At 50.2% G+C, this 10,767-nt stretch overlaps 1 protein-coding gene across 5 annotated transcripts; it reads right to left on the bottom strand.

Moving 5' to 3' along the window:
- Positions 1 to 401: 401 nt before the first annotated feature.
- On the bottom strand, positions 402 to 10,758 carry LOC308054698 (membrane cofactor protein-like). 5 transcript variants are annotated; one of them, XM_080367918.1, is made up of 13 exons: positions 9,842 to 10,614; positions 9,363 to 9,591; positions 8,878 to 9,060; positions 7,492 to 7,588; positions 6,679 to 6,761; positions 5,560 to 5,751; positions 4,952 to 5,134; positions 4,219 to 4,401; positions 3,993 to 4,086; positions 3,567 to 3,652; positions 2,762 to 2,995; positions 2,341 to 2,364; positions 402 to 2,111 (listed from the first exon to the last, which is right to left on the bottom strand). In XM_080367918.1, the coding sequence occupies exons 2-13, from the start codon at positions 9,448 to 9,450 to the stop codon at positions 2,068 to 2,070; spliced, it is 1,491 nt and encodes a 496-aa protein (XP_080224044.1). In that variant the 5' UTR covers positions 9,451 to 9,591; positions 9,842 to 10,614; the 3' UTR covers positions 402 to 2,067. The 5 variants fall into 5 exon arrangements, with proteins under 5 accessions (XP_080224044.1, XP_080224043.1, XP_080224040.1 ...); XM_080367917.1 differs by lacking the exons at positions 402 to 2,111; positions 2,341 to 2,364; positions 9,363 to 9,591 and adding an exon at positions 10,620 to 10,758 and having other exon boundaries at positions 2,371 to 2,995; positions 9,842 to 10,001; XM_080367914.1 differs by lacking the exons at positions 402 to 2,111; positions 2,341 to 2,364 and having other exon boundaries at positions 2,371 to 2,995.
- Positions 10,759 to 10,767: the final 9 nt, after the last annotated feature.

Raw genomic sequence — 10,767 nt, 5'->3', positions numbered from 1 at the left:
AGCACCTCAGGGTGCCCCAGGGGCAGCTGAGCAGGACCGCACTCTGCTGGGAAGGGAGAACTTTGTGGGTCTATTCTGAACAAGACTAACGTGTTGATGGAAATGGCTGTTTGTGTTTTCCCCTTTAATTAGATGCATGTTCCTATTAACAGGAAAGCACTGGTTAAAAATGCAGAAACAAAAAGTACGTGGTAGGCACATTTCAAATACTTCCCGTTCCCAACTGGGCATCACAAGAAGCTCCCAGACGGGCGATGCACCTCTGCATCAGACGAAGCCCCAAACCTCAAAATCTTGCTTCACCAGCAGCTAAAGGGCCTATTGTCTCAAGCTGGATTCAGGCTTAACAAATTTAAATCCCATCACAGTTTTTTTTTCCCTGATAAACGGGATTCCCAGGAAACCTGCAAATCTTGACTTTATTTTACAAGATGCTACATATCTCTTTAGCATATTAAGTGCTCATTTAGCATGGAGTTAAAACCAGGAAAGGAAGCTAACACCACAGTGCATGCTTTCTATCAACCAAACAAATCAAGGGCACTTTGGTTTAGACAACGTGAGGGAGATGCCATCATCTGAGCTGTCCTCATGGCACTGCCAAAGCCTGACTCGAGTTGGGACAAGGCACTTCCCCTCTCCCTACCCTCGCAAACATCCCCAACACAACAACCAGCTAGGTCAGGTGAGACAGGATAGAAACAAAGCACACAAAAGATGTGGGGTTTGCGTCCTCTTCGCCACGGAGGAGTAAAGGAAGGCTTTGGTTTGATGTGCACCTGCACCTGCTTTGGGTGCAGCCACCCACCAGTGCTGCTGCCAGCGCAGTGAGAGGCCAAAAACCTGCTTTTCCTCCCCAGCATCCCGGTGGGATCCTGCAGTGGGACTAGGGGTGCACAGCACCACCTGGAAAAAGTCTTTTAAGTGCAAATTCAGACAGGGACTCCCTGCATCAGAGCCACCCCAGGCAGGTGGCATTTGAGCGGAAAGTGAAAAGGTTCACAAGCAGCAACTTTCTGATGTTTGGTGGCATCTGCCGAGACAGCTGCAAGTTCTGCATTCGGCACAGGCACCATCTGCTTGTGGACAAGCTCTGTTGCCCCCAGGCACACACTCAGCTGGGTCTCTCCAGGGGCTGTCAGCCCCCTGAAGGCTTCGGCACTTCTAGAGAAGCGTTGAGTCACTGCGGAGACAGGAAGGGTGTTTCCGCAAAGTACTCACGGAAAAGCCTCAGCGTGATGCAGATAAGTGCCAGGGCAAGATCTTCAGTTGAAGTTTAAAACCAATTTTAGTACGTACAGGAAGAATCAGAATAGCAATTCTTTGTAATAACACTTTTAAATTTTTTTCTCTCTGGTAAAATTACTGGTCTGTAAGGATTGCTATTTGCACAATGGTTCAGGCTCACCTCGAAGTAACGGCTACATCTGTGGTTTTCTGTGAACGTTTTCAATGCTTTCAGTTCTCACAGATAACACCCAGCTTACACATCCTATTTCTGTCAGACAATTTTTATAAGTATGTATCACTCACATGAAGACATTCACCTTTAATCCTCTCAGCAGCAGCAGCAGCACTTTCCACCTCAAGGCACTTAAGAAACACCTGGATCCTGATCAGGACCAGGCACAACACGAGCTTCATGGGGCTGAGAAACTGAACACGTGGAGGTACCCGAAGCGCAGGGTTTTCCTGAGCCTTCTCTACTGCAGCGTGAAGGTCTTTGGCATCGCTACGATTTAACATGAGGATAACTGCACTTGATTTCTGAACAGCATTCTTAGCTGGGTGGCAGAAAGCATCTCATCCTAACCCATCCCATCCTATCCCATCCCACCCCATCCCTGCGCATGAGTTGTGTGTCCAACACAGCGCGCAGCTGCTGCGGCTGCAGCCAAAGTGCAAGTGCTTCCCGGGCAGCAGCGCAGGGTCTGGGCTTTGTCATCCAAGGTCTGTGGATTGCTGCTTCAAGGCCAATTTCACAGGATGGAAAAGCAGAGCACTGAGATCAGTGTGATCAAGTCCAACAGGTCTACAGGTACCTCGCCACTGTACCTGTTCCCTAATCTAGAGGTTCATAATCAGCATTGCCAGGAGGAGGGGGAAGATTCCTACAAGAATCAAATAAGAAACTTCAGTCTTCAAACATATTCAACTACCTCTTCCCTCCCTTGTCCCCTTTACCTTCCCCCCTCCTTTTCACAGCATGATCTTAAAGCAATATGACAGCAGACCCTAGTAGAAGGCTTTTAAGCCTATTTCAAGCAGAACATACAGGAAACAATAACGTAAAGATAGGCAAGATCATGTCACAGAGGTTCAGGAGTACGTATCGCTTACCAGCAATGATCATGTTCGCTCCACCTGGAAATGAAGCAAGCAAAAATGTGGAACTCAGCACCCGTTCAGCATGGTTATTCATCAAACTACACAACATGCAGTGTCTCAAGCCAGAGCCAAGGCACAAGGAAGACAATTTAAGCACCACACAGAACAGGACCCCTGCACAGCCCAGCTCCACAGATGTTCATCTGTTAAAACCCAGATGGCTTTACCAGGATACGTTTCCACTAGCCTGTGAGTCCACACCACCACCTAATCTCGCTCTTTTGGCACTGGGTTTGAACTGAAGCTGTTTCAGGAATCATTGAAGGCTTACTCCTTAGCAGAACTATCTGATTTGGAGTCACAGAGGAAGGAAAAAACAGGTATTTTGAAGACAGAGAGGAAGTAGCAAGACTAGGCACAGGAGGTAAGTCACCTCTGCATTCAGGGGTAGGTTTGCTCCAGACTCCACGGTATTGCTGATCTGCTTTACAGTGAACAGAAGCTGGTCCAGCAAGGGTGAAGCCATCCTTGCATTTATAGACTACCACCGAGCCATGAACAAAGCGTGTGCCCTTCGTGCCATTGTGCATCCCGTTGTCAATTGTGGGGGGCTCTTCACAGAGGATGTTGGGGAATGTCGGCAAGAGTGGATGAGTAGTGCTCCTAACTGGAAAGGTGAAGAGGTGTGTGAGGAGAAGGAGGTACAGCCAAATGTCACGCGTCTAGCAGCAACTGAAAATCCTTTGAGCTTTACTGCTCAGGGCTAGACCTCAGCTACTGCCTGCTAGCCCCAGCTTCAGGATCTCACCCCATGAAATGAGCCACTGAAATGCCTTATCAGGCTAGAAGTGTTTCAGCCAGTTCTAGCTTCACAAAACACCACACACTGACTTCGTAACACCTCATTTCAGCATTATACCAAATTGAGAGGACAGAGTTCTAGCATCCAATTATCTTTACCTTTTGCTAGTAACTAGAGAAAGAAAACTTTCCTCCTGTGACTGTTTTTTTTCCCTGTAATCTCTGCTCTTCCCTTGCTCCTGCCACTTTGTCAGCCTAATTTCTGAATCATACCAGAATATTGCACCTAAGGCCTCACCAACACGTGTTAGTATTGAAATAATGAATTTTACACTTGATTGAATTAATAAGCACAAGGAAGAGCAGCCCAAGTCCACCAGCAAGGCAGCTACACCAGCACAATCTTAACAGCTCCATGCAGGGTTTTTCCTTCTTACTTTCACAGCGAGGAGGTGCTGTATCCCAATCAACTCCGTTCCCGGATACCACACATTTGGCAGAAGACGACCCCTTTAATTCATACCTAAAGAAAGAGAAGTTTAGGGCTTTCTAGAAGACATCCCAGAAAGGGTTCATCCCCTGCCTCCCCACCACTGTGTGTAGGCAAGGTATTAACCAGAAGTTGCCCCCGCTATGAGATGGGATCCGGCCATGCCGAAGCCGCTAAATAAGGGCACTAATAAGAGCTGAAGCAGTTCACTGCATCACCAAGCACACGCGTGTTGCCACACGCTCATCTCACTGAAGTCATGATGTAGAGTTTCACTGGAGACTTGCACTGGGAAACCCAGGAGGGTGTTACTGCCTGTGATCCCCATCTTCTGATCCCCAAGTTGGTGCCTTTTAAGCAGTGATCCACTCACCCAGGCTCACATATGAATGTCACAACGGTCTCAAACAGGAAATTGTCTGCAATCACAGCCCCGTTTGCTAATGTGAGATGAGTGCATTGCTGTCCTAGAGGGAAAGAAAGCAACACGGGAATTACTTCAAACCCAGAGATGGGCACGACCCAGATTTCAGAGTAACATCTCAAGCATGCACAGATCACTCGCACAGTCAGGATGGGAGAGGAACAGAGATACTCACGTATACAGAAGTCTGGCTCTGCAGACCAAGTTCCATCACTCAGACAAGTGACAACAGATGACTTTCCACTTGCCGTGTCATAACCCGGTTTACACCGATATCTCAATTCAGTTCCAGCAGGAGAGCTGTCACCCACAGTACTTATTAACTCAGCGAAAGAGAAGTGTGGAGCAGGACCACAGACTAGCAATTGGAGACAAAAACAAGGTTAGTTACAGAAGGGTCCCCAGAGGGTCTGTAGTAACAACAGCGAACTGCATGTTTTGGAGCACACAGCTTTTTTTTTTTTTGTTTGAATGTTAGTGTCTGGGACACAGTTTACATCCAACCCATTTAGGAAACAGCAGTATACGTCAGTTTGCTTAACTGGAGAAAAGGTGGAGATTGAGCAGCATCTCTGCCTCAGAGGCACTCCTTCACTGACCAACCCACCGTGCAGGACCTCGACTCAGCTGAGCTCAGAAGCCAAGCATCCCCGACAGGTCTGGAAGCTGGTGAAGCCAGCTTGTCAGGTGTTGCCTCTTCTTTCAGTGCACTTTTGGACCATTTGCTGCTCACAAATAAACAGCTTCAGGTATAAATATGTGACTGGCCTGGGCTGCCGTGCTGAGATGCACGCCAGCATGCTCTGCAAGGGTGTGACTACAAGTGCACAAGGTTCAGAAGCTGGCACGCTCAACAGCTCTTAGACCTACATCACGGCAATTGCTCAAGGAAATTAATTTGTACTCACTTGGGTCACATGTTGGCAGAGGTGGCTTCCAGGTACTGTCTGCTTCACAAGTCACTATATTGCTACCATTTAATACATGACCAGGATTACACTCAAAGACCACTGTATTTTTGTACGTGTGCTCAGTGCCAAAGCCGGATAACCTTTTCCCATTTTTCACTTCTGGATTTTTACATTTGACCACTGGAAGTGAAGAAAAGACAATAAGAATAAGAAGGAAAAGCCCTGCAGTGACACCAGAGGCATCGTGCGAGAAGCTTACCAAAGAACTGCTGTCCTTTCGCTTTGAGAGAGGCAGGTCCCCAGTGGGGTACAAATGCTCCATGAACAGAGACATCATTAAGAAACTGCACACGTGACAGCTTTGTTTTTCATTTGCAGGAAGCCCTGGGCATGGGTAGGGAGAGGGAGGCTTTCTGTGGGCTGAAGAATCCATTAAACCAAGCCCTGCCTCTCCGCACGACTTGGGAGACCACTGCGTTAGGCTTTTTGGGAATCCTTTTAGACTCAAATCAACCTCCTCACGGCTGGCAGCCCATTGGGCAAGTACAGGGGGAGAGGGATGAGAAACAAGGTCAAAAGAAAAAGGAGAGAAAGAAAGCAGCTACCTTTGCATTCAGGGGCTGGACTGTTCCATATTCCATTAAGGTTATCATTTGTCGTACAGTGAATTGTCTCATTTCCAATAAGAGAAAAACCCTGGTTACATCTGTAGGTTACAGCCATGCCAAAGGTGAAATCTCTGTTCCCATCGGTGAGCTGCCCATTCTTGATCTCAGGAGGTGGTAAACAGGGAATAACTGCATGAGGAAGCAACAGCAAGAAAATGCAAAAACATTTCCATCAAATATGAAACTAGCTACTAGAAACCAAAAAAAAAAAAAAAAAAACCCAACTCCCCCTAGGGAAAAAAAAGCTAAAGAAAAAACAGGGAAGCAGCCCTAAAGCAATCATCTCAACCTGAAGTCTTGAATGCGCCTTTAAATTCTGAATGTGTTTCAGGATTTTTTTAAATGCAGAAATGGTAAAATGGCAAAATAGCATCTATCATCCAAGAGGAGATACTACAGAAGTTGCCTTCTTGAGGCAATAAATATGCTCTCACCAAGCAATTTGGGACCCTCACCTACTGGTGATGGCATTTCCTACCTTCATCACTCTAACAAGGATGAGGCCAGCACACCTGTTGTAGCAGCAAACCATCTAAACTAGCAGCAGCCGATGGTCAGGCCCATCCTACAGGATGCTAAAAAAGCCCAAATAGCACCAACAGACCTCTTAGCATTTCTCTCCCCTTTGAAAATTGAGGTTTTGGGTGTGCAGACATGTCTGAAGGTATCCCAGCCCCGGTCAAGCACAGCTCTTGATAAAAAAAATCAGCAACAGTTGCCTGACAGAAAAGAAACACGAGTGATGCCAGGTCCACGCCAGCCCGGCAGGAAGCTTGCCGTGTGCCTAGGCTGGGCAACCCCAACAAGCAGCCACATCTCTGCCTGCAGAGCTGCTGCCAACATCCAGAGAGCTGCCTCAGTATTTAATTTTCATTCCCAGCTCACCAAGAGTGCTTGTTTGGGGAGGGGTAAGATGTTAAAGTCTCTTTGAAGGCTAATGTAATTTGCATTAGGTACCAGGCAAAAAGTATCCACCTGCTGTTCCCCAAATTACCATATATATACTGTATTAGCTTTGAGGAAGAGATGTACACAAAACATTTAAGATCTGCTTACTGTCACAGTGTGGAATGCTGCTCCAAGAAACTTCATTGCCGTCAAGTACACATTGTGCAGATGATGCCCCAACTAATCGGTACCTAAGAAAAGAAAAGGTTGAATCTCTGAAAAAAGTGAAGGACAACTTGGGAAATTCAGAAAGTTGTACAGTTTCTAATGGTATTCTCTGGAGGAGCTGAACCCTAGGGGAGAGTCAGCTAGCCCTCCCATAAAACACTATTTTCTCAGTACCTAAAGAAATGCAAGATATGATGCAGTTAGAGGAAGCTTAATACTCGCACAAGGCTCACAGGAGCGCGGGCGAGACGGCATCCCCACCATCCCCACCCTGGCTCTGTTCAGCCCAGTGCTGTGTGGCCACAGACCCAAATAGCAACTTATTTTCTGAGCAGAGCTAGGTGTCACACTGACTGTACCTTAACCCTCTGCTCCCCTCTGGCCCCGCTCCCAGCCTCCCAGGACACCACAGCACTCTTTTCCCAAGACCCCTTCGCTAAGACATGGCCAGCCAGACCCATTGCACAACAGCAAATGCTGAATTACTAACGAGCACCGACAGGAAAGGAACAAAACCCTTGGCAAAGCAGCCGAAAAGCAATCTGCAAAGACCATGCTCTCATGCCTAGAAGATCATCTGTTTTGACAGCAACAGCGGGAGACCCCTATGGCTCCCCGCTCCAAACACCTCCAGCCGTGCCCGTGCTCACCAAGGAAAGACCCCCAGCTATTATGAAACTCCGAGTCTCCCATGGGTGCTGTCTCCCCAGTCTCTGCTCTGCCAGCTCACCAGGAGCCTGGCCCAACGCTTACCCTAAGTTACAGGTGAAGGTTATCATCGCCCCGAACAGGAGGTCGGTCGTGTAGTCAAATCTGCCGTTCATGATGTCCGGTGGACCACATGACTTTCCTGGAAGGGCAAAGGTGGTGAAAATTTAGTAAATTGATTACTGCTTATGAAAAAGCCTTTGTCTTCAATTAGGAATTGCTTAACTCGGACAGGGAGCTCAAGGACAACTTGAATGAGCAGCTGGGGTTTGTCCTGAGCCCCCCGAACAAGCAAAATGTGAGCGGGACCACCCAGACACTAATACTGTGTGAGCTGTGTCACAATGGTAACTCCGCTGCGCTCAAGTGTCTGGCCAACGTCCCTGGTGTGTTTTGGTTTTCACTGAGCATAAAGGCAGGCAAGCTCCAGGAGCGGGCCAGCAGCCTCACCGACGGGTGGACCATGCTGCGCAGGAATTTTCCCAGTTACGAGAAACTCCCAGCACTGGAAAATTAACTCCACCACAGTCAAAACCAGGACACAGCCTCTATAAAGCTCTGCAGTAATGAATTGGTGCTTTGCTCCTATTGCTCTGTTATGTTATTATGCACAATAACTAGTACTCTTTCTTTTTACCATATTGCATGCTATTTTCCTTTATTATATTGTAATACAATAAACTGCATTTATTCTTATATTTGATCCAGAATTCATTTTTGCTTGGCATCCAGTCAATCAGCAAAACAGTAAGTGATCAGCATGAGCTTTATTTTATAGCACCATAGTGAAATGCAGGTGCCAGTGCTGTTTGGTGCCATTACAGACTAATTGACCATTTACCAGGCACCTAAATTCCCTCATGAGCAAACAGCGCTTTCAAAACAGATGGAAAAGCCACATTAACTTCTGAGGAACTGGAAGTTAAAATACAAATAAAAAGCAAGAAACAGCACAGCTAAAGCTAAGGACAAACTAAAGGAGCCAAGGTTCATGGGCTTACGGAGAAAGGAAACTGATAAAGAGCGAGGCGGGCTCAGGCAGAGGTGGGAAATGGTGTGAAGGAGAAGGGGACAAGGGGACAGGGGGGACCCCCCGATGGCCTTAGGGCCAGTACAGGTGCATTACATGGGGACAATGGACTCCCACAGCCTTTTCCACACTGTACTTTGTTTCTTTGCAATTATACCATTTACGCTATATCACTAGATTATAAAGTAATTAAGCAGGACAGAGGTCACCTCCCAGAGCCTAACGTCAGCAGGCGGAAGGGCAGCCACCAGCAGACATGCAGCGAAAGCGCTCATCCTCAGGTCCCCGAAAAACCACACCCCAGGCAGCGCCCCGCTCAACGGTGCCGAACCGCCAGCGGGGTCCTGGGTGCAGCAGGACCCCCCTCTGCCACCCCCGGAGCTTGCCACAGGGGAACTCACCGATGCAGAAGTCAGGGTCCCATGACCAGGAGTTGGGGCCACAGGTGACCACGGGGGACTTGCCCCTGGCCGTCGTGTACCCCGGGCGGCAGCTGTACCTCAGCGTGGCCCCGACGGCGTAGGACGGCTCCAGGGGCATGGGGGGCTCCGCGAAGGCAAACCGGGGTGGCTGCCCACACTCACCTGAGGGCAGGGGGTGATGGCTGGGGTGGGGTCGCCTTGGCCCTTCCCCACGCAGCCCCGGCCCCACGCCACCCAGCCCCCTTTCCCAGGCAGGCCCATCCCCACCAAGCCCCTTCCCCAGGCAGCTTTGCCCCCTTCCCCAGGCAGCTTCACCCCCTTCCCCGGGCAGCTTCACCCCCTTCCCCGGGCAGCTTCACCCCACGCACCTTCGCCCCCTCCCCCAGGCAGCCCTGCTCCTTCCCCACGCACCTTCGCCCCCTTCCCCACGCAGTCTTGCCCCCTTCCCACGCAGCCCCGCTCACCCCAGGCGCCAGGCAGCGCCAGCAGCACCGCGCAGAGCCAGAGCAGCGTCATGGCTGCGCCCGGTGCGGGTCCCGGTGCGGATGCCATATGCAGCCCTGAGCCGCAGCACGGCCCTTTCCGGGGCGGGCAGGGGCCGGGCCAGCCCCCGCTTCTTTGCTGCCTCCGCTGCCGCGGTGGGGCTGGGCTCCCGGGGCCGCTCCCTCCGTTACTGAGTAAGGAACGACGCCGCTTGACAACCGGGAAAGAGCAAAAGAGGCGGCTGGTGCTGGGCTGGGGGCTCCCCTCGCTCCCCCCGGCAGCGCGGGGGTAAAGCTCTCCCGGCCCGGCCCCTGGCACGGAAGGGTTAATAACCCCTGAGCTCAGCAACCCAGCGCACAGCCTGTGTGTGTCCCGGGCGCCTACCCCTGCGAGGGGCGCCTACCCCTGCGAGGGGTGCCTACCCTTGCTCGGTGTCCCCCGCCCTACCCTTGGTCCTCACCTCGAGGGCAGCCCAGGGTCTTGCCTTGCTGCTGCACCGTGATGTGCCCTCCCTGTGCCTCCTCTTCCCTGCACCTCTCCATCAGTTAGGTGAGGTTCAGGGCATGCTGCGGGTACCACCGCTTGGCACCCCTGGAACAGCCCCTGTTGCCTCCAGCCCCCTGTTCAAAGGGACAATGAAAAGGGGACAGTAAGGGATGGGTGGCTATTGCCTCTCCTCAAAGCAATATCAGGACTGCACCCATCAGCACAAGCCCCCAGAAACACGCTGTGTCCCAGCCCGGTAACAAATACAGTATCAGAATCAGACAACTGCACAGCACCTTTCTGCCCTACCTGTGGCACTGCCTGTCCTTTGCCAGAACATCAATAAACACAATCTGTTGGCAAACACCGATAAAGCAGGAAGGCAATTTTTACAGCTTCTGTATTATCAGTTGATTTTGCCCCCACGTCAAAACAAAACAAGGAGTACAGGCCCATAAACACCAAGCAGGGAGCAGTCAGCTTAATCCTTGAACTCCTTGCCAGAGCTGCAGCCTAGTACAGGAATACTCGGGGTCAGCTGAGGCAGGGTTATATCTGGAGAGGATTCACACCTTCCCCACACCGCCCCGGTACTGCCCGGGGTGGGGGTGGGGGGGAACGGACTCTGCTCCAGCCCCAGTGCCTTGCCTCTGTCATTGCGGTTCTCAGGAAACACTATCACAGTTCCCAGGAAGGGCCAGGCACATTGCTATGGACATGACAGCAGCAATTATCTGAGCAGCAGCAATTACCTGAGTAGTTGATTACATCCAGCAAAGAATGACATTGCAAAACCATTTCAAGTGCTCTGTGAGAAAGTTTCATTAGTAAATATGAAAAAAAACAACCACCAACCCAATGCCAACCCCAAGCCAGGATGCTATCATTGCTTATTTTGTA

Source organism: Falco punctatus (assembly GCF_963210335.1).
Source record: "Falco punctatus genome assembly, chromosome: 17".
Classification (NCBI taxonomy): domain Eukaryota; kingdom Metazoa; phylum Chordata; class Aves; order Falconiformes; family Falconidae; genus Falco; species Falco punctatus.
Note: the sequence above shows the minus strand (reverse complement) of the source record. Positions and strands in the feature narration are given on the sequence as shown.

Excerpts from the sequence above, each read along its gene's own strand:
- LOC308054698 (XM_080367914.1), bottom strand. The coding sequence starts at position 9,450 with ATGGCATCCGCACCGGGACCCGCACCGGGCGCAGCCATGACGCTGCTC. Across the intron at positions 6,762-7,491 it reads ACCTTCACCTGTAACTTAGG|GTACCGATTAGTTGGGGCAT; the intron begins GTAAGCGTTGGG and ends TTCTTTTCTTAG. Across the intron at positions 5,752-6,678 it reads CAGCATTCCACACTGTGACA|TTATTCCCTGTTTACCACCT; the intron begins GTAAGCAGATCT and ends TTCCTCATGCAG.